General features: G+C 37.5%; 1 protein-coding gene across 3 annotated transcripts in view; it reads right to left on the reverse strand.

The window, feature by feature from the left end:
- The window catches only part of PTPRK (protein tyrosine phosphatase receptor type K), a 371462-nt gene that overhangs the window by 222092 nt on the left and 124803 nt on the right, over nucleotides 1–24567 (reverse strand). For all 3 annotated transcript variants that reach the window (XM_056487252.1, XM_056487251.1, XM_056487253.1), the window contains exon 3: nucleotides 22806–23077. In XM_056487252.1, coding sequence (XP_056343227.1) covers nucleotides 22806–23077 — 272 coding nt within the window. The remainder of the gene's footprint in view (nucleotides 1–22805; nucleotides 23078–24567) is intronic.

Raw genomic sequence — 24567 nt, forward strand, 5'->3', positions numbered from 1 at the left:
AAGAACAATTTATTCCCATGAAGGGGATGAAGATCTCTTATACCCAATTTTTGTACATTTATTATCATGTCTTAACTATTTGTGTTAGGTTTAGAGAGGATAAAGTTACTTTTCTTCATATGATGCTGCATTTTGGATTTGACCAAAACAGTGCTGAAAACACAGGGATGTTTTAGCTATTGCTGAGCATTGCTTGCACAGCACCAAAGATTTCCTGAGAGGAGACTGCAGGTGGGCAGCAGGTTTGGAGGGGGCACAAGCAGGAAAGCTGCACCCCAACAGGCCAGAGGGACATCCCATGTCATATTGCATTGTGCTCAGCAATAAAAGCTGGAGAAAATCAGGAGGAAGGCAGAGAATGGGGTGGGGGGGACAGGATGGGGGCAGGGGGAAGTGGTTTTATTTTTATTTCAGTCATTAATGCTTTAAGCCCAGTGTGTCTCTGTTTTACATTCTCACTCCCTTTTTATTACTGTCATTAGGGTATGGCTTGCTTGTTTAAAGATCTACTCCTCCTTGTAATAATCACCTTTGCTCTGGTCTTAAATCACAACAGCTTTTGGGTTCAGTGGTGTTGGTATATTCTTGGCCCACTTAGACTTATCCTTCCAGACCCTTCTTACACAGGAGGGTCAGTAAATTGCTTTAACCTTTCAGCTGTTCCTTTTGATGTACTTTTTTGTTTTGCACACAGAAAAATCTCACTCCTGTGAGACTGCTCTATGGAATGTAACAGGATCACTCCTATGAAATGATAATAATAATAAAAATAATAATAATTATATTTTTTTCCAAAGTTAGAGAGAAATTTCCCTTTATGTTAGTTTCCTGACTAGTTAGCTACAGAAATAAACTTTCATGGAAGTGAAACCTTACTCTCCACATTGCATCAACAGTTACCCCACCAAACCCATATTACTGGCTTAGTATATCCCACTAACAGTAGCCACCCCAGCCAGGCTGGGAGTACAGTTCTAGGATAACACTTGTAGGACAGTCATAAGAGTCATAACAAAACTGTTGACAATATGTTACTTTTTCCACAGGGTTTTGCCAAAAGGACCACATTTTCCTGTTTTTATGGGGCTGACTCAATTTTGAAGAGGCTTCTTAAAAGAACTATTTACTTAGAGCAAAAGATTATTGCAAAACCTCCATAATGAAAGAGATAATAGGAGAGTATTTCTTAAAGAATTTAATTTTTTTTCCTCTGCATAACTTACCCTTTATTAAAGGAAATAAAAAGTAGTAATGAACCTACATATTCAGCAGAATAAAAGTTTCCAAGCTTGTCAGAAGACTCAGGGAAAAAAACCACTCTCATTGAAAGTCACACTAACTTTTTAAAAAACACCCAATTAAGTGTACTTTGCTTTCATTTTAACAATGAAAAAATTCCCCAATTAAGTATACTTTATCTTCATTTTAACAAACCCCTTAGCAACAAAACATTGCAAGACTTGGTTGCTATGACAAAAATTATTATAATTAATATGATTGGAAGCAAAATAAAAACTGCTGTGTGCAGGAGAAGGCCACATAATAACAGGTCACAATGAGAAAAGGTCATTAGATATTGTAGCTAATAATAATTAGCTGCTCTGAAAGGTCCCAAGAGAAGCTTCTTTTCAGTTTTTTGTATTCTCTAACATTTCTTGAATTGCAAGTGAAGCTTAAGCTGAAGTGTGGACTTGACATCTCATCTACGAGAAGCTGGGCAAAACAGCTGTCCAGTGCAAAACTCTGGTTTTCAATCCTTCCAGTATCCTTCAAAGGATGGGGATGCAATTCTCCCATATTTAACAAATTGGCTTAAGCATTGGGGTTGGCTCTCTTTAAATTCTAATATGAAAAACATACTTAAAGCTGTCTTTTGAAAACAGAAGGAGCTGTTAATTATAGCTTATTCCATATCAGCTTTCCCATCTCCACTACATTGTAAGTGCTACTTTGAAATGCTTTTAAGGGTTTTCAGGTACTTAAAAATAATTTTACATACATAATTTTTTAATAACCACCTTTTGATAGTCATGGTTACTATTAGATTAGTTACTGGAAGGTTACAATAATTTGAGTATCAAAGTGGAAAACAAAGACTATGTTCAGAAACCTAGAGAAAAAAATTACTTTTTCAAACTAATAAATACAATTTGGTAACGTTTTGACCCAGCAGATTTAACTTAATTTTTTTTAAGTAACCAAACTGCTTTATAAAGCTCATTTAAACTGTGAGTGAAATTTTAAAGGTGAGAGCTCAGAGATAAATAATGACTGACACTGAATCATGAAAGGGATCTCTGTAACACAGCCCATATAATAGGTGACTTTTTTTTTCAAAGGTAACACAGAATGCTCAGTTTTTAATACATAAATGCATAAAAATTTCTTTTTATTTCACAGCTTCAAGAATAGATCCCTGCTTGTTCAGAAAACAAGGATAAAAAAATACTAAAAAATACTAAAATCAAGATGGTATTCACAGCATTACTTTCAGATCCCCAACAAACATCTGTATTTCAGCAATTTGTAATTTCCAGCTTTTGATCATGTTAAGAAACACTGGGGATTCACAGATAAGTAAACACAAGCATTTTAAATGAGCTAATATATTATAAACACAAAAACTTCATGGATAAAAAAATAAATATTATTTTTCAGAAATTTGGATAGTTTTGGCAAAACTTTAACAAGCAGCTGACACTTGAAGCACTTTCCTATTAACAAGGCTGGTTTCCTTGTTAGCACTGCTCTTGCCTGCCCAGTGCTGCCTCTTAACAGTGTCAAAGCTCATCCTTCCACAAGGCAAAGAAACTGCTGACTTTTATTGCAGAGTTAGGTTTTCTTCCAGGCTCAGTGGTTAAACCGGTGGGTTGGTCCAATGAGTCCCAAAGCATGCAGAGTGGGAGCAGTGGCCCTGCATAGCCACAACCAGGAAGGAAACAATTAAGTTCAATAAGTTGGAATTGTAACAGCTTTTCTGGACAGTGACAAAACTGAAATCACAGATGAAGCAGCCTCCTACTTTCCTGTGGCCAGGTAGTGCTTCCCCTATAAACCCTGGGAAACTGTGTGGGGCCAAGCAGATGCTGGCTGACCCATGCTGGGAATAGTGGGGAGGCAAATATGTTCCTAATCTTATGTGAAAATGCAGCCAAACTTAACTGCCTCATTTTACAGTCATGCCCCAAGGATGTTCCTACACCTCCAGTAAGTAAAGCTGCCAGGTCAAACTGCAGTTCCTCAGATTTTCAAATGTCAGTCTTCTGAGAGTTTTAATCTGTCTGTACTGCTTACTTGTAAAACCTGCCCACCAGGTTTCGGCTCTTTAGATTGGGAAGGTGGGTGAATGAAGTCTTCCAATGGAAAAAAAAGTTCTCTGAAGGCACTGCAATTCAGGCAACAAGCTAATCAGAGAAACCACAGAATGTTTCCTACCTTTTTTTATCCAGTATCTCATCATAAACCCACTGTTAAAAGTCATAAAAGTTCTCATGGGGAGAGAGTGACAAGGTAATATAAAACTGAAACACTTCGGAGAAAACAAACAAATCCCCCAGTGCAGTAGAAAAACAAAAACTGCATGGAAGACACAGGGCTCTCAAACTTCACTTCTGAGAACTAACCCATGCATCTTGATTAACTGCAGTTTAAACTAACTTAACGAGATGGCAATAAACATCAGAAATATTTGTCCTTTCAATTTCCTGTCACCATCAGTCTCCTCCAAATGTTTCTTATTAAAAAAGAACTTACACTTCCAAATGTTCAACGGCCTTAGACATATCTCAAAAACAAAACATAAATATTTCCCTAGTTCTTTTCTGAGATAGAAATGACAAGAGGGGGAAAAAAAAAAAGGGCAAGCAAGCATCCAAAATTGTAGAGGATTTTATTTAACTGCTACAGGGTACAGAAAAAAGTGACCCTTTGATCAATGTGACTAAGGAGAAGTTGTATTGCTCAATATACTTCAAGGAAGAAAGGTTTTCTCTTCTTACAAAAAATAATTAGGGGTTCAAGATTCTGTAAGTCCCTGAAAATAATTTTGAAAACCAGTGTTCTGAGCAGTAAGTATTTTAAGATTTCATAACATCAGCAGAATTCAGTATTTCTCTATTCAAATGGACAAAAAAACCCCACTTCAAATCCTGACTGACATTCTGTCTTGCAAATATCTATGCTCTGCTCTGAAGAGATGACAAGGAGTTGCTCTGATGTTTTTCTCAGAATTGTTATTTAACATTTTTCAACTCTGCAAAGGCATGAGAACATTACGACTCTTTTGTTGGAAGAAGAGCGTTTGAAAGTTCATTGGCAGAGTAGTTACATCCACTTTTCAAGAACACATGATAATTCTCTCTCTGGTTTCCCCAAATAGAGGACGGGGAAGAACACAGAAAGAAGGAGCAGCACACACAATATGTTTTTACTTCCATCTGCCATCTGTTAACAGTTTCAGCTACTTGGATAAATATGTATTTGTACTCAGGAAAGATTACAGTCTTGTCTACATGCAGTTACTCAGTACAGCTGTTCATGATCAAGTCCAAGGTGAGGGCATTCTGGCAGAACCAGTAGCTAAGAATGAACAGAAATATAGCATTTTGAAACAAGAATAGCTAAATAAAGAACTATTCAATAGCAGGTGCTTATGAATAACTAAATATAAAGCAATCCCACAATTCATCACAATAGGGTCTACTAACTTGTACACCGTTATCTACACAAAGCAGAATCTGCCAGCATAGCCTTGTCCTTCAGAAATCAGAGGGAGGAGAAGAAATTTCATGTTGAGCAAGTGTAGTTACATGGACAGATGCAGAAGCATTTTACTGCTATATTTCATATTAATTTAGGAAGTTGAATTAAACCACACATCTATCAAAAGGTTCTTTTATCTTGAGAAATTTAATTGCTTTTTCACTGCAGTTCAGTTGCCTCTTTGGCACACAAACTGTAAAATCTCTGCAGCTTTGATGAGCTCAGCTTAGCACCACTGTCATCTCAGATCCTTTCCACCTTGGCCTCTTGAGTAAGTGAAAATAGCCTGAACTAAGATAACATGATAGTAACTACACATGGGAAGTAATCATCTTTTATTTCTGATGGAAGTGACTTAAAGATAAAAGAGGGGAATTGCAGCCTTGTGAGAATTTTTTAGTTTTGCCTTGAAATTGCCTGGTTTTCGGTTTTCCCCTGAAATTGAACCGTTCTGCAAGAACAACAAAATCCACACAGACACAGGGCACTCTTAAGGCAGACCTGCCACAGGCAGAAGCAAGTCAACATGGGCCTGACTTGCAAAGTCAGTTTTTTCTGAAAGCAGCCCAGAAATACCTTACCTGGACCAGGAAAGTGTTTTCAGCACGTGCATGCGTGTTCAAAAGGCACACGGGAATATGAGGCTACAGGTTGGTTCACAGCATATACCTGCTAAGTGTGAATAAAATTTGTCTCAAATGGTCATAACTGGGGAAATTAATACTAGTAGTAGATTAATATAAATATATATATAATCTTCCTCATGCAGATTGCCTTTGTTAAATGAATAACTGTTTTATTCTCCAGCTGCACATTGCTCTCTCTACATCTCCATTCGTGTCCTTGGAAGCGCTAGGATGGGCCCAGTGTGGACTGTGTGTCCATCTCCACTGTGATGCCAGGCAAAATGGACCTGGTGATTGTGTTTGAAATTTGGATGGTAGAGGCTGAAGCCAGTTACTACAGTGGACCTTCCCTGGGAGGTTTTTGAACTGGTAGTTCCACCACACAGCATTATTGTCTGTCAGCAATCACACTGTACTGCATTCTGGCTGTTTTATTGCTGATTTGGGCTTCTATACACCTAAGTTGTCCACTTGGAATTCACTGGTAATGAATCAGTAGATCATTTTTTAACACACCCCATGCAAGTCAACTGCTCAGTTAACAGACCTCAGCCACTTTTCTGTATAACACTGACAACCTAGAGCTGCCACAGCGACTCACAGATAATGAATCTGTGTTACCAAAAACCCCAAACAGGCTGATTTCAATGACAGACACATGGCTGCAAGACATGACAAAGATTAGTGGTGCACAAAACATCTGTATCAAGGACCAGTTCTTAAAAACTGTTTGCATTCCACTTCAGGAAATGCATGTCCTGAGATGCTGTTGCTAATCAGAAGAGACAGAGCAATTCATGTTCAAACTGAGTTGTTACTTGTTTTCAGGACCAATGTTCCCCTTGGCCTGCACCATGCCTTAGCATGCTGGCTCAATATCAATCATCCTTAGAAAAGGCAGCTTACAGCCAGCACAATACCAACAACTCATTTACAGAAAAGGAAACAACCATGAAGGAGCAAATTACTCCTTTGAGAAAAATAGCAAAGATTCATTTATAAAATTAAAATACTGAATGTTGTAATATGGGTGATGAACTTGCAAATTAGGTAGATGGTGGTGATGGAAGACAAGGTAGAAAAAAAGCTGCCAGGCTTGAATCTTAGATAATTTGGTGTTTTATGCTGCCTATATGAAGCTACCAATGAACTTGGTGGAAATGAAGGGATAGCACAGAAACACACAATCAGGGGAAGGAGCATAAGGGGAGTATTTTTCACTTTAATTGGCTTGGGAAAGAAAATCTGGAGGAGAAACTAAAACACCATATTTAAAGTTGCCTTTAATTACTGCTATCTGCCACAGTAATAAGAGCAAGAAAGGAGGAAACACTATTCCCACCTTTATGTGGGAACTTGCATCCAGTGGCAGCTACCTGATACATCCTCTTAACGCTAAGAAAATCAAATCTAGTACATTAGCTACCAAAAGAAATAACAATAAGTAAAAACATATTAAATCCCACTAATAACCACATCTGGATTTACCAGTAAAACCCACAGACATAAGTTTTATTTCAACTAGGGTATGTGAACATTCTCCCTAGAGAATTTCAGAAGAATATCCATCAGAAGAATGTCTTCCTGAAAAATTTTATACCATAGTAGCATCAAGAATACAGACTTATTTAGCACTCTTTTATATACTGTATATTAAAAAAAAGAATCTCTAGAAAATATTATTTCGTGAATACTTAGCATATTTCTGCAGGTAATCTTGATCAGTTTTGCAACCAAATTTTATTCCTATTCTCTATATAGCCAATTTAACTTTGTAGCTGTATTAGAGCAGAAATACAGTAACTTCTATAGCTCTAAACGTTGAAGTTTAATTACATATTAAATATCATCACTCTGGAACTAGAGGAGGACACACCTGTAAAAACTTCAACACTAAATACCATGGGTATAAATTACTTATCAACTCAAATTCACAATATTTACATGGAAATGAAGAATTTAGAAAAGGAATTAAGATCTGCTACAAGGCTCCTTTGTACACCATGAAAAATTACTACATTTAAAATTACAGTATTAGAGCTGATAAAAGTGAAGCAGTCAAATGAAACCACATTTTAGCATAAACACAAACTGTGTCATTTTCTTCAGTAAAATAATCTGATTTGAAACTATGTGAATGATACCAAGAGAAAACCAGAAGTCCAGTTTTTGTGCCTGACAAATTTTCCTAAATCATTTCTCAGGTGTTCAGATTTAGCTTCATCTAGCACTTTCAGAGAAAGTGTTAGGAAAAAAAGTCAATTCCGCTCGGAGCTTCTATGAATTAATTCCATTTGCATCTGCACACCTCTTCTGTGTGATCTTTGGAGGCATCAAGTATCTAGCCCTAGTCTAACTCTGGAATCAATTGACTTGACCAAACAATACTGCAATTACTTTAGCTCACAGTTTAGATGGTTTGAAATTGATCTTGTTTTACATTTTTACAAAAATCGCACTTGCTTTTTTTTTTCCAACTTCAAAAGAAATTAATTACTTTGGATTTTGTTTTGCAAATAAACACACTAAACCTGTTGATTACACTTAAGGAAACAGATTCTATTCTCCCTTTGACATGTATTTTTGAAAGTAACTATTTAATCATTAATATTTTTTGTCAGAAATAAATTCTCCCTAGAAATACTCCTGGGAGTATTCATTTCTTGCCATTGGTTCTCCAGAGGCAAATTAACTGGTAAATTAAATGATGCCTCCAGAAAGATCTTTTTTTATACTGATGTTCCAGTTCTAGGAAGTTGCAGCTCAAGTGACAACATTCCATTGTCCTCCCCATGTTTACCCCATGGTGCTGACTGTTGCAGCAGCTTGTGCTCTGCATTTGGAGCCTTCCCTGCAATTTACACCTTCATGATCAGCTGCAGATTTTTGGGGAAAAAAAAGCCGTACAGGTATTTTGCATTTGCCGTGGGTTCAGAGACTTTTCCCTAACACAAAGGCTACAAACCAACCTAAAGTCAAGTCCTCAAACAGCACTGGAGCAAGCTTTTGTCCCAGTCAGCCCTGAGAAAACAACCTCCCCGATCTTAAATGGAAGCACAGCCTTTTGTTTCCCAAAAATCAATAGAGACTGGTTTGCTGAGTGCAGCATCAAGTTAAAAGTCCCAGGTAGTTTTGACACAGCCCAGGTTAAACAAACAGACGTGTCAGCATCAAAAGCAGCACTGTGTTGACCCATGGGCTAAAAGTGCAGGAGCCTCCTGATCCCCAAACCTCTCCCCTACAACCCCTCCTGCTCTGGCTATACAATCCTGCCCACTACAACCAGCAGGGAAGCATCTCACACTTCAGCAAACTTAGGCTACTTACCAGCCCAGAATGCAGAGACTTGTTTATTGCTGTGTGGTGTAGTTAGGGTTTGCTTTGCAGAGCTTGCAATTTTTTAGCATGTAATTTATTTAATTTTCTTACAGCATGAACCTACTCAGAAAGGGAGTTAAATTGCATCAAGGAGGCTGCATTTGCAAAATAACACAATTAACTTATTTTTTCATGTGCTATGTTTGCTTCCATTGTGGCCCAAACTAAAGTAGTCTTCCCTCAAGCTTGTCAGAAAACACTGTTGAAAAAGCCCAAGAATTTGGAATACATTAGTTAACAAGGTGCTTTCTGCAGTTTGGGTTGAAGGTCCTCCAGAGCAGGGAAACTGCTCTTGAATCTCAGCCATACTCAGAACTTGCAGAACCAGTTTTAACTCTACAGTAGACTTGTTGGACTATTCTGGATTCTAAAATGGAGAAACTAGTTTTCCCAATTTAATTAACAATCTAAGACGGAGATGTTATGTCTTTGTTATGACTTTACTTCTGAGTAAAATTATAGCCCTCTACATGATTAAGAATATCTGTAAAAGAAACTAAGTTTATTGTATTTGCTACTGATTCTGTCACTTCTTTTTCAGAATAAGACATAACTCTTGCTCAAAATAAAACTCTAACTTCAGAAGTGAAGACACCTGTGCTTCAGCAGACTTTGCCATTGCAGATCTGACCACAGCCAAGGAGGTTCTGAAGAAGCCACACTTTTCAGTACTATCTTATCACACACAATATCCTTGACAAGAGGGAGGGGGGTAAAAAAGAAAAAAAGAAAAAAAAAAAAAAAAAAAAAAAAAGGAGAAAGGAAAAGAAAAACAAGAGGTGGGGAGGGGGAGGAAGAGGTGAATTCCAGGGGAAAAAAAAAAAAAAAAAGTTTACTTTTACAATTTTGGAAGGGATAAAAAAAGGGGGGTGTGTGGGGGAAAGCCTTTTTAATTTGGGGCACACTTCTTTATTCAAATGTGTTTAACCTAACCAGTGGTTCTGTAAAGCTACAGCCAAAGAAAGCTTGTGTCTGACTTAAATGTTTTGTTGTGACAAAATACCCACTTAACACATTTTTCTGTTTCAACGCGCTATGCCACATTTATCTAACATATGTAAACAAATAATACATTAAAATGCATGCCATGTTCCATTTCAGTAGGATTTCTCAAACAAGACAAACAAAACTGAACTACTTGCATAGCATTTTGAAAAATATTGGTTATGCTGCACATTATACTTTGAACAAATAGTAGTAAATCTACACCCAGAAGTGTAATTCAGATTGAATTCAATGCTACCAAGATAAGTGCATCTGATGTTCCAGCTCTTTTTGGAAAACCAGACAGCTGCTGCTAATTTCCATTTCATTGTTCAAATATATGCTGTTAAGACCTCATAATTAAGTGCAGGGACAAAGATAATGCTTTACACTTTAAGGCTCATTTTTATCCTTATAAAAACAAAAGTAAAAAACCTAAGCACATGCAAACACATGCCTGCTCATATGCACACAAATCCCATCATATGTAGCATTTTTAGTTAAAAGAGAAAACAAATTTCTGATTTTGTTCTGATTTCTCTGTTAAGTCACACAATGAACAACTGAACTTTTGGCTATGACAGAAAACATTGTTTAGCAATTTGGAAATGCATTGCAAGTTGATTGATATTTTAACCTGTATTAAAAAGCATAACCATATTTTGCAAACTTCCCACAGCTTTCAGTATATTACAAACAGTTTAATAATCCCGTTCACATAGGAAATAAATTTGGATCAATGTGAATGGCTTGTCTCTATCCCACAGGAAAAAAAACCCAGATTGTTGCACTGCATTTAAGTCTTACATTAAAACAAATTAGAAATATAGAAACAAGAACTTGTCATGCCCCTGGTTAACCATTGTGGACAAAGGGAAGAGTTTTGGTTAAGGGTGGAGTTTTTTGCTGGTGGTATTGTTCTTTACCATTAATAATTATTGGTTTGTTTGTTGAAAAAAACAAAACATGGGGGGGGGGTGTTTATATTTGTGTGTTCTTTACAAGTACGAGCTTAGCATCAAGGGCAGCACATATTCACCACTGTCAAAGGAGAAGGCCAAACAGCATCTTGGAAGCAATTTCACAGCAGGGTAGGACCTGTGGTAGGGCAGAGGGAAGACCAGCACCAGCTTCCTCTACATCCCTTCCAAGGGCAGAAGGCAGGAAAGCAGAAGGCAGGAAAGCTGAAAAATGGACAGTGGTGAGGAAGAACCAGCATCAATTACAGCCCTCTTGCCTGCAGCTGTGGGTGCAGCAGGAGAGGAAGCAGGGAACAGAATTAGAGAAATACCTATGTCCAATTCATCAAAGTTAAACATGACAATTCAGGCATATCAGTGGCTGATTTTCTTTTAAACACTAAACCTCTGAAGGAGGGAACCAGTTGCCAGTGCAGACACAACAAAGCACAAAGAAAAAAAAATCAGGCTAAATGAAGGCTACCTTTCTAAATTCCTGCCTAGAAGTCCACAAGGACAGAAAACTTTTGTTTTTTTAACTGTTTGGGCATTGGGTTTATTTCTTTTTATCTTGGGGGCATTTTTCATTTTCAGATGAAATCTACCTGTGAAGTGAACCAGTCAACTGCAATACCTGAAGCTAATCTGGTCCAACCAAATCAACTAATGAACAAACCTACCAAAGTTACATGACATGAGCATAATGTACACCCAAAGGGCAGCCACACAGACTAGATAAAAAGTGTTTTACTGCTGAAGTTTGACAGCTGGAAGATGCAGTATCATCACTCATTCCGTTCTCCTTGTTTGCTGTGGGTTGCAAGGCGCACTGGAATAGCCCTAAGCAAGCAGATCCTTTAGGTGTCTGCTGTTGAATCTCACACAATGGCTCTTACTTCTCCCATCCACAAAAATCAGTGGAAGGATGATACCCTCAGAAACCCATACCTCCACTGAGCTAAAGTTCTCTTGTTCTGTCTGGTGCCTTAAGGCCACCAACATTTGAGTGCTACCCTAAACTCCCTAATGTTTGATTTCTCTTTCAGTAACTCAACAATGCACTAGGAAGACTAGAATTACAGGACTTGTGTTGTTTAATTTTTTAAAAGGTTTATCATAATCATTCACAATGAACAAACATGCTTGCCTTGCTTGTAAGTGATTTCATTCCATAAACAGTAGCAAACTGCTATTACTACTTCCAGGTGAGAGTTATTTTCTTCCAACAGATACCACCTACCAAATAATGCACAACCTGTAAGATACATTTATTGCCTGGAGAACATAGCAAATACAGCAAAAATGACAATTGTGGTTAAAAAAAAAAAAAAAAAAGCTGACTCTAGATTAAAAACCTATATTATGAAATTTCTAAAGGTAAGTCACACACAAGCACCAAACAGGCACACACAACCACCCCCAGTAAATATGATGTTCACACCACAGCAGGTCAGCAAAGCACAACAATCCCATTAACTCCTCTGCTGTGCATTAGCAGGGATGCCCACACAATCTGCACCTTCCATGAGCACGGAAAACACATCTTTGCTCTGCCTTGTTGTTGTCCAGCACTAACAGCACTGTTGGGCTTCCATTTGCTGTTGGCTTGTCTGTGACACAAGGAGGGATGCAGTAATCCTGGCACATGCACCAACAAAACCACAAAGCTTTCCAGCTACAGGACCCACTCTAGCAAATGAATGGCAAATGAAAAAGTCTCATGGATGACATAAAATAGTATCCAGAAGACACTGAGGCCACCAAAACCCAAAACAAATAAACCATTAAAAAAAACACAAAAAAACAAAAAAAAAACAGCTTAGATTCCACTTTTAAGTAATCAAGGTACTTCACTGAAGGAATCGACTCCAAAATCTTTTATACCAATTCTCTAAATCTTCTGGGAGTTGCACATAAAGACATAGAAAAAAAAAATTGTGAAGGAGCTCCATAACTGACTAGGAAGAAAGAGAAGAACTCTCTGAGAGGAAAATAACATATCTGTAAAGATACCAATGCAATCATTCCTGGCTTGGAGCCTGGAGAAATATCTCCCTAACTGTGCTATTGCTCTATCTCCCACAGGGCAATTGCCTGTTTGCAAACTTCCCATCACTATCTTAGGACCAGAAAATTATTCTACTTCTGATGGTGTTTCAGAACTTCCAGAAGAGGGGTATAATTTATTTCACTCTGGTAAGAGGGGCAAGGAGGGTGAGGGTGAACTTTAAAATGCTTTGTAATATCTTTTGGACAAAGCAGAAAATTCAATATCAGTTTGTTAATTTGTTTAAATACATGGATCTTGTACATTTGATCAGAATGTGATTCTAGCACAAATAGATTGATACAGTTCAACCCCCTCCATCTTTGAATTTTGATTATTTTCTCCTTCAGAGCAACTATCTTCAGTTGTTTTTCCAATGTCACCTCAAACAAAGTCTAAACTTCAGAAAAGAAGCACATGCAGGGTAGAGAAAATTATAAAGATATGAAGTACTTATTTCTCTCTGAGGAGGTCATATCACTAGTCAACATGGGATTCCTATTGCATACTAGTCTGGATGAAGAATGCCTTTTGACTTTACTCCAAGCCTCAGGCATGTTCACCATTTAGTATTAGAAAAAGAGAAAATATTTTAAATAAAACCATCAAAACAACCAAAACATTATAGTCTGGTGTGCACATACTCAAAAAACTCTTCTTGAGCATTTCATCTTGCCCTAAATAACAAAAGTCAGAAAAGGACAAAAGAAAGTTAAGTAGCTGTACAATTCTCAGTATATTTTTTCCAGCTGTACTGGTTTTGGCTAGGGTAGAGCTCATTTTTTTACAGTAGCTGGCATGTGGCAGTGTTTTGGATTTGTGCTGGAAGCAGTGTTGATAACACAGGGATGTTTTAGTTACTGCTGAGCAGTGTTTGCACAGAGCCAAGGCCTTTTCTGCTTTTCACAGCACCCCTCCAGAGAGTAGGCTGGGGGTGCACAGCTGGGGAAGGGCTCAGCCACAACATCTGGCTCCCCACACACATAAGTGACCCAAGGGACACCCCACACCACATGGCACCATACTCAGCACATGTAGATGGGAGAGGAAGGAAAAAGAGGGGGACATTCAGACTGATGTCATTTGTCTTCACAAGTGATGGGACCCTGCCATCCTGGAGATGGCTGAGCACCTGCCTGCCCATGGGAAATGGTGAATTAACTCCTTGTTTTGCTGTACTTGCACTCACAGCTTTTGCTTAACTATTAATCTGTCTTTAGCTCAATGTACAAGTTTTCTTGGTTTTGCCCTTCCAATTCTCTTCCCCATCCCACCAGGGAGGTGGAAGGAAGTGAGAATGGATATGTGGGGCTGCACTGCCAGCTGGGGTTAAACCACAACACCAAAGAGGCCCAGGGGGCTGGGGCTGCTCAGGGAAAATCCAGACTACTGGAAGCATACAATGCTTCACATCAAAAATTACCTAAAAATATATCTTATCAGTGTTGAATTGATGAGTTCAGACTTTTTAACTGAAAATTCTGACTCTTCAATGCCCATGAATTTGTAGACTGATTGGTTTCCAATTTTGAAGTACAGAGATCTTAGTGAACTTTCTGATAATGATTCAATACTGCACTATTATATTTTTTCTTTTATTCTCTTTCACTTAGGGGTAGTCTGAAAACCCCTTGCAGAGCACAATTCATTACTCAATCTTTTCAGAACCCATATAATGAAAGTATTATCAATTTCTGCTTTAACTATCTACTTCAAGCATATATCACTGATTTCTGCCATAATCCTCTTTCATTCATTTCACTTTTCATGTGAATAAAAGAGCCAAGTGGAAGAGTATATCATTGCCAGCTCCTTGATAGTGTGATATTTGCAATTTTTCTTAGAAAGGGATAGGAACTTGCAGAAGCTGAGAAAAAAATATGACAAAATCTAAGCTTCTTATGTAACAAGTAATTATGCTTTTCAACTACAGACTAAAATTCTAAAAAAGAATAATCTTGACAAAAGCAACCATATCCAGAACTTCTTTATTTACACACCATGATTTAAGTCAATCTTGTATTTCTCAAAGAAAAAAAAAAAAAAAAAAAAAAATCAATCAGGCACTCTGAGATGGCTGATTAGCAATACTGTGTTTTCCACTTCACTGCCTGACAGTGCTTGCAGTACGACAGGGAGGGGAATGCTACAGGCTTTTCATAATCTTGGTAATCAAGGTTAATACAAAATTTGCATACCACCTTGCAGATGCAAAAAATGTTTTCTGGAAGAGCACTGAGGTTAAAGTCATATATATCTCCCCAGAAATTAAGCACCAGCTAAAAATATTGCATATTTTTCTCAAAGTAAGTTCTTATGAGTTTACAGTGTTCCACTTAACATTTTTAGGTAATTCTTAAGGTAATTCATAAAACAGATTCATATGGCGTGCTAATCTGCAAATCTTTCACTGCATTGGATAACACCAAATGTCTACTACATTTTCATCACTTTACCCTGAAGATAACCACTATTTTGCAGGGAACAGTGAAAAAAGGTCAAAATCTTGATCACCCTCATTGGCACTGCATTATTTGATAGGAAGAGACTTGAAAAGTCTTGTATGCAGAGCTATGCAATTCCTTACGATACTTCAGTACTTCAATTTTAATATTTCTACTCTCCTTTAAGTTCAGATCATGCATGTAGCATAGGAAACCCAGAGTACAGTAGAACAAAAGAAAGCTACTTGCAAATTGCAATATAACAAAGAAAAACAGTGGAAAAGACAATACAGAAAATTTCAAACAAAGGAAAAGGGAAGGAGTAAACTGCTGACATTTATTCTTTCAGAATACAAAGTCCTCAGCTTCAAAATTCTGTGAATTCAGTTTTTCTGTAGGACTAAGAATAGAGCAACAGAAGCAATTGCTCAGATTCTGCAGTTCTGTAGCCTGTAAAAACCAAGGCAACCAAAGTAATTTCTTCTACACCCATACTGGAATGGGCTTCTAGGTGTTTTGTGGAGGCAGAGCCATCTCTGCTTGCAATGGTGAGGTACAGCTTGGATCACTGACTTAGACACAGCTGACACATTTTACCTAATTAACAATAATTACTGCTATTTTTAATTTTAAAAATTCATTGATACTAATTTATCAGCTTAGCCCTTTTTTAACGCAGCAAACCCCAGAATAAATTAGGTCTCATCAAACAATAACAAAAGTCAAACCCACTAGCTAGGTAAGTTATTATATCTCTTAATATTAAAAAGATATTAAAATCCCTTTAAGGGAATTTTAACATTCTTAAATAATAATTAAAAAAAAAAAAAAAAAAGTGGTGGGCAGGAGAGTAGGGCAACTGAGTAGGTAGGGGAGAGGCAAATGGCATATATCATTATTTACCTACTTTCCCACCACCATCATTCTCTTATCCCTCAGGAAGTTCCTGTGCCCATACATGAGTTAACTCTGGAAGGAAAGAAAGCACATTGTGGCTGGCCTGCAGAACATCCCCTACTGAAACAATGCCACAGACCTGAACTAACAGTCAAAGCCTGCTTGTCATCTCTAAGAAAAAATAAAGAGTTTCCAAGAAGCCTCCAATACTTGTGGTGTTACTGAAAACCCAGATGCTGCCACCTCAGCTGTGACGAGGCTTGTTTGGGCAATGCTCACTTCCACTCCCTGCACTATGGTTTCCCAGTTTGAATACTGGAACAAGTCAGTATTTGTACAAGTCCTTTGAGAGCTGTAAGTGCTTTGTGATCTGCAGAACTAAATTATTAAAATGGTTCTGGTAACCACTCCATTGGAAATTACATGTTTTTTGTCCTCGCCAAATCAATAAATATCTTGGAAGAAATGAGAGAGAAATGTGACAGATATGCTTGCACACATTCATGTTTATCCTAGCAGCTAAAAAAGCTGGTGTTTTGTTTGTACTAGCAAGGCCTGGAAAAGCAATAAAAAAGTTCATTATTTAAAATGTCTTTCTCTAACTAACTCTTCAATTAACTGTATAAAGAAGAAAGCTTCTTGATTAAGTGCTGCCTAGCAAGTAATAGTCAGGAGAACACTTAGGGGTTTTGAAAGTGTTTCTGATGAGAAAGCAACATCATTCCTCTTTGGAGATATTTTCAAACATTAGAGCTAGCAGTAAGTAGTGAGGCAGTAAAAGTGCTTTCACCTGGTGAAAACTATGAACGAAAGAAGGAAGACAAAGGAAACAAATGTATATGCCATTTTGTTGTGCAGTAATGAACTAGAAATAAAATAGCTTATTGACAGTCACCTTAAATTCTCAAAAGCCACAAAGCATTCTCAATGGAGTTATTCCTCAAAAAGAGTGCTAAAGAATGATGCATCTACACAAGGAACATTTCAGTAATTTATGCTGCCTGCAAACACAAGCTGTTGCAAGTTTAAGAAAAAAATCTCTCACTTTATTAACTATTACTTCAGATTTCTTTAATTATACAGCTAACCCATCTTTTACTAACACATTTTAGGAAACAAGTTTTATATCTCTGCCAAAATTAAATACCTACCACCCATCCAAAAAGTTCTAATTCATAATTTATTTCTGAGACTCCTTAGAAACTTGAAGTATTTAAAAGGCTTAATGTTAAATTTCAATAAGTCTAAAATTTTATGCTACCCCAAGTGAGACTGAAAGGAAACGGTAAGGGGAAAAGAGCCAAGAGAAATGGGTGTAGGGGTGGTAGCAGCAGACAAAGTTTGCTCTTATTTCTACAGCCAGAAAAAAAACCTAGAAAAAATATGACCAAACTGGTTTAAATAGCCACAGAATATTAAAAAAAAAAAAAAAAAATTTGGGAATCCAGGAAAAAAAAAAGATAAGCACATATCCACTTGGGGGGTGGAGAACACCCATTTCTGTCAAGCACATTCATGGGTCTGAAGCCTACATTGTGACCAACTTCCATTCACTTTTTTCAGCCTGGTTTACCCAACAGACCAAAAAGGCCCCTAATTCTTGACCAGGAAGAGGATTCCCCTTCATATTAGTGAGGGTTTTGCAGGACTCTCTCATATTCCTCTAAACTGGGTCTTTTTAAATAAATATGAAAATATTTAAATATGAAAATATCAATCCTTTTGATAGTTGCTTTTTTTTTTTTTTTCCTAAAGATTTTTGTACTTTCTTGAGGTTAGATAGCATTTTAATGGTAAAGTCCATATATAAAAAAGGGCATTGGTCTTATAAACAGGAAGTTGAAGTTTAGGGGGCTGGGTCTCCTCTAAAGTTAGCCTATAACTCAGTTCTATGCAGCATACACAGGTACTTTCCATTTCACTTGTGGCTTTCCTTCCTGAGCTGCACCAAATGACTAAATCACATCTAACCCCGTCTTCACAAATTTTTCTGCATGCAGCTTGTTTAGAGTCTCACATGTCTACAAGTTCAGAATAGAGATCTCATATCCAAAAAGGCAGCAAATTCTCATATTTAACATGAAATCTGTTTTCTACCTTATGTGTCATATGGCCCAACTGTACACACCATTACCCAATCTTCAGTCTACTATCCTCCTGTTATACTTCTATTACAGTTTCAAGACCTTTCAAGATCATAAAGAAAAGTGATTTTCCAATATCTTTGAGCAATTTAAACTTTTGCAAACCCTATAAATCATCAGTATTATAATAAAGATCAAATTAATTATCCAAATCAGGATTCACGATTCTGCAAGAAAATTATTTGGCTTTCCAGAGTTTTCCTGCAGTATTTCTGAAAAGATAAAAGACCTTTTGCTCAGTACAGTTCCATATTTTTACTCTAGTAGCTATATTTTCAGTTGCAACATTACTGGTATGAAGCCAGTATTCCAGCCAGAACATTTGCTAAACTACAGAGCACCATTACTGTATAGTGAATTTTTAAAGAACCATAAAGAAACCAAGTAATTAATGTGTTACAAATTTGAAATCTACAGTTCCAAGGCAAGTTTTTATTTACCAGCTTCTGATATAAATCTCAGATACCAAATATAAAACCAAAACTGAAAAGCCCATGATTCACATTACAGTGGATCTCATATGTGAGTGAGCACAGATATGATCCTGGGGAAGCAAAACAAATCTGCTGAGGGTGTGTGTTGGGTTAATGTGGCCAGAAATGTGTACTCTATCACCATCTGTGGCACATATCATTTGCTAATGGGCCATCTTTAAGACAAGACTGGGCAATCATATTTATCTTTTCCACAACCCATCCTCCCTCCAGGAAGATATCATCTGCTGCTGGCCCATTGAGTCCAACTGCATGACTGATAAAATTACATCATCCCACTGGGAGATGCTCCAGCCAGGGGGGAAGCCAAGCCTTTCCTAGCTAGATAAAAACTGAAATTTTGGACAGCAAATTATCAGTCTTTCCACTGGATTCCAGAGGAAAGCCAGACCTTTCCACATCATCCCTGGACCTTCAGAAAAAATCTGCACCTTCTACAGGAGCACTGCTCCAGCTGAACCACATCTGCCACTGCAGGGGGACTGTAGCCACCATTTAATGGGCCTGATAACAAAACCTTGACTGACTGACAGGGTGTCAGGTTGTATTCTGACTCTGCCAGTGCTTTTGGGATTGTTCTTTGTAATACTGTATTTCTATTTTAGTTTTCCTAGTAAAGAACTGCTATTCCTAATTCCCATATCTTTGCCTGAGAGCCCCTTAATTTCAAAATTATAGTAATTTGGAAGGAGGGGGTTTGCATTCTCCATTTCAAAGAGAAGCTTCTGCCTTTATTGGCAGACACCTGTCCTTCAAACCAAGACAGGGTGAGACTATACAAACAATAGCTAACAAGGACTTTTAGGGGACATGTTCAAAAAAATTAAAAAAAAAAAATTTAAAAAATCAAACCAACCACAAAACCAAACTGAAAAGCAATGACATAGGTAGCAAGGGAACTGGAAAAATGACTGTGACAGAGGCAGAAAGGAAGAGACAGCCCTCAGCAGTCTGATAACCCCTACTGTGCAAAGCAGGAGAGAAGTCAGGGAAATGAACAGAAGCATTAGACAAAACAATTCATCCAGACAGGAATAAACATCTCAACTAAAATAAATTAATTACAGTAATAACCAACAAAGAAAACAATGGGACAAAACTAGTCACTTACAAAGTTTAAACAACAAAAATCCCAAAATATTTTTCCATTGAGACAGGTCAAAGGTAGCATATTTCCAACAGAGGGATAAAAAAAAATTCCAGGACAAACAAGTACCAAAATCAAATCAACCTTGATCCCAAGGGATTCTCTAATCAAACCTTTTTCTCCAAGAGTTCATCCGCATGTTAAGCAAGCAGAGCAGTGGTTGCAGATGCTTTGCTGGCAGGAGACAGGAGACAGATTGTATCATTACAGGACTTCTGAAACTCCCCAAGTGCAAAATGTGACAGCTGAAGAATTACAGGCCTCAGGCTTGGAGAAACCCCCAGGAACAGTCCTAACATGGAACTAAAATCAGAATTCCTCATTGTATATACTGTAAACACTAGAAGCTGAAATCATTGAAGGGAAAAAATGCTATCAGGAATACAGAAAGGCTCCACTTAGGTTCTTAAGCTCAAAGTTCTTGAACCACATATATGCTCAAGGCTCTAAGTGTTTTCTGGGGGAGGCATGACCACGAGTTTCTCCTGAACTCTTCTACAAGCTTCTGCTGTCAGCAGAGACAGGGCACAAAACTAGATAAAAAGTTTTATCCAGTAAAGCTATTATAATAAACTGCACTATGTTTATAATAAGCAAGTATATAAATAATTGCCTGGCAGAATACATTTAAAGAAAGTTATGGAATTGGATTCTTTAAAAAATTATATTCCTGTGAGTAAAAGGAAGTGCTAAATCCATCCAAAAATGCATAAACTGAATTAATATTGTCTACTGGAGTGACATGTAAAAACACTCTGCTCGTTTTGAACAGGAAGCACTAATGTTTCAGCAGAGCACAGAAATGCTGTTTGGAAGCTAATTAGCCAAGGTGCAACGCTCTGTTATTACAATTTACTTGGCCATGCTGCTAACCTCCAAGTCACCACATGAGACTTCCTTAGAGTGCAACCTGTGCTTTTCAGTCCCTGATAATCTCTACTCTCCTCCTTCACTTAAAAGTGAAGGAAATAGCAGTGAAGTTGACCTCATTGTAACAAAGTACATGCAAACAACTGTGCTCAGCAGTGATCTTTAGCAATCACCCTGCTTGTACAGGCAAGGATCCAATTCCCATGTTAGTAAAGAACTGCTTCCATCTCCTTATAGAAACCAGTGCTTATTTTCCTTGGTACTAGCTAATCTCATTGACCAACAGGTAGATAAAAGCCAAAATCACAAGCTACAACTGTACAGCATGGAACTCATACGGGAAACAAGGAAAAAATATTTCCATTCCAAAGCATAACTCAACTCAAAACTAAAGGGGAAGAAAAACAAACTAAAAACAAACAAATAAACAACTAATCTATCAACAGCAATGTTGAACCTGAATCTTGAGAGCTAAAGGAACCAAAACCACAAAAATACCAACCCTGTTTGTGCAAACAAGCAGTTGTGCATAGATAGCATGTAGATTTCTCCTCCTATTCCTAAAAGCAATTGTGCAAGGTGGCCAGAAATCACAGCAGGTTGCATTAGCAGTCCTCCAGTTCTACCCCAGGCTTATGCTTAATTTAAACATAAACTGGGTTACACCTGATTTCAATATTCTGTTGGACGAACAAGCAAGGGAAGGAATGAATTTAAGCAGAGTCTATGGAGAGATAATGTGAAGGTTATAACATAAGTGAAAAATGCCCGTGTTGCTAAGATAAGGCCCCAACCACCAATCTCATTGTCAAGCCTGGCCATCTGTCAGCAGAAACCTGATTTACTGCATATAATGCTGCTATACTTGATCACTACTGTTCTGTTATAAAAGGCTCCTGAGGTTTGTTTAAGGACACCAAATGGTACTTTCCAGCAACATGAAAAGGGTTAATAAAACACCTCCTCACAAGCCAGGCTTCAGAACTTTAAATCAAATTTTACCCAGTTTCAATACCACTAGTAGGTGAAATTTCTTTATAAATAAAAACATTAAAACCAGAGAAACCAAACCCCCCAAAAACCCCATAAAATGATAGTGAATTTTCACCATATATGTAAGGCTTCTTACACTGAAGCTTGTTTACGGATGTTATTTTGATGGGGAATTGCAACAAACTTTAGATGAAGGTGCTTTTAAGATACACTCCTACAATAACACTATTCAACAAAACCTTAAAAAAGCAGCCACTTTCCTTTGTTTAATAAGTACTCTGGATATCCAAACTGTTTGCAAGAGCACTAAGGATGAATATTTAGATAGGGGCTTGTATGCACATAAACACCTCATGGTGTAATAACTCAGGTGAGCACATGTAATCCAACTCTTCCCACTCCTAGAGCCAGAACAAAAATGCCCATGTATGAGATTCATCCTCCACACCAAATACCCACTGAGTAAACCAGCTGCAGGTACTTTCTCAGGTTAATCAAACAAATCAAAAAACAGCATCTAGTAATAACAAAACAAATTTTCTCTCCAAACAACAGGCCTATGCTGCAGGTGGTTTTGTCCCATAGCAAGCAAACAGGAAAAAAACACATCCTGAACAGCTGCTCATTAGGTGAGCACCATTCTGCCTGCACAGCAAATGAAGCAAATGTCATGTGGAAAAAAACACAGTTTACGGTCACATAATTAGACACGGTAACACAGGCATACACAAAAGAGGAGGGAAGACAAGTACAAATTACAGTTGCACAGGCAATTTATTTCTGGGAGTTTATAATTTTTGATGTTCCTGGACTTTAACCTTACCATTTCTTTTAACAAGGTTTTTTTTCCAGCTGATTTCTTTTTTTTCCTATTATACACTAACAGATAACTTTGGAAATCTCCTGCTATAAAGCAAATATCCATTTCCATACAATTATTTATACTGAATGGAACAATTCTCTTGAGGACACTGGAAGAATACTCCATCAGAACAGATCAAAACAACACGAAGTATATTCAGTAAATACTATAAAGTGGTGTGAATTTATTGCAAGCTTACCTGATACTCATTGGGCCAGAAAGTGCTGACAGCCAACTCTGCTCGAAGCCAGTCTTTGCCAGTGGAGCCAGTGACATTCCAGATGGGATTAGCCAGTGGTCCTTTGTTCACCCTAACGAGGATGTTCAAAGTGCCTGGGTTTCCTCCATTCTTGCTGTACAGGAGGTAGCTGAAATCGATGCAGTGAGTATCATTTTCTTTCATTGTTGGAAGCTGAAGTCGAGTCTTTTCCCCAGGGTCATGGTCTGCTGAAATCACTATCATATATGATCCTAAGAAATGGGGAGTGAGAAAGGAGGGAAAAAAATAAGTGATAGTAAGGAAAATTATAAATACTAAGAAACTGATTCTTCACTGTGAAAAAGGATTAAATGCATAGGTTTTCTTGTCCCAGAAACCTCAAAATTCAGGTGGCATGAAATCCAGCATGCTATTAAATGGCTAGACACACGACTGAAGCAGTACTTAAGAAGATATCTCTCATCTCGGAGGACCTTTCTAGATCCCTCCACCTACAAACTTTTCTCTCTCATGTTCTAGGATCAGATACTTGGAAATAGGATCATGAATGGGGAAAAAAAATAACAAAAGAGGCAAAGGACCACCACTATTCTGAGATCACCGAGGCCAAAATTCTCTCAACTTACTTGGCAGATTTTCTGAAAACAAAACGAGAAATAAGGTCTGCATTCTTCAATGCAGCTTTATCACACCCTTTTCTACCCCAAAAAAAGAGGCAGACTTGAATTGGAGATATATTAGCAATGGAAATAGCTGACTTGTGACACCAAGCCAAATTTCTTTGGAAAATTTTGTTTGCTGCTCCATTTGCCAATGGATTTAAGGGGATAACAGAAGTTTCTACAGTTAGAAAAGTGTCCTTGTAAATATGCATTACAAATACACACAAGACAAAACAGGCTGTCTAGCTACAAATGCAGAAAGAGGAAATCATATATTCCAACATGTTATACAGGCAGCAATAATGAATCAGCCTGTCCTGCTGTCCTTCAGAATGGGTGGTAAAGACAGGCTGCCATCAATCCTAACCGAGAGCTGATCCATTTCTTCAAGAGTGACAACTCTGGACCAGGTGAATGAACCCCACAGAAGAAAGCTTGCTATAGAGGGTATGCCAGGCTGAACTTGCCAACCAAGTGAGAATATCCAATTCAACATATAATCGACCTGAATCATTTCTACAGGAAAGTTTCCTAACATAAATTTACCCACCCATCTGTTTAATGATTCCAGACTCCTCCCTGTTGACAGATTTTCCTTTCACTTTCAGTCCTAAAGGTCATCACAGTAAAAAGCCCTTTTTTGTGATGAAAGTCCAGGTTAAATCCATCAAAAATAGAAAAAAAAATTAACCAATTGTTAAAAAATAACAGATTTGTGAACACTTGCCCAAATGAGTAGTCTCAGAGAAGTCCTGGGAGTATTTACATGAATAGTGGTGAAAAATCTTCCATGAAGTATGTGCATATAAATTATTATCATTTTGTACATCAAATTCTATCCTTTGATTTTTAGACAACAAGGAAATATTATGTTCTAGTACGTCCTAAGCAGTTGTATTAGGCATTCTGAAAATTGTTCACAAGCTGTTACTCAGGAAAAGATGAAAATTTATGTACATGGATTAAATCATCTGTGTGAGATGCTAATTTACTAGCCTGTAAAACAAGTCTGTGCTAAAACACTTAGGAAAAGAAAAAAAGATAAAGAAATACTACAGAATGAAAGCTGCTCTTATTAA

This window comes from Oenanthe melanoleuca, chromosome 3 (genome assembly GCF_029582105.1).
Source record: "Oenanthe melanoleuca isolate GR-GAL-2019-014 chromosome 3, OMel1.0, whole genome shotgun sequence".
Lineage (NCBI taxonomy): Eukaryota > Metazoa > Chordata > Aves > Passeriformes > Muscicapidae > Oenanthe > Oenanthe melanoleuca.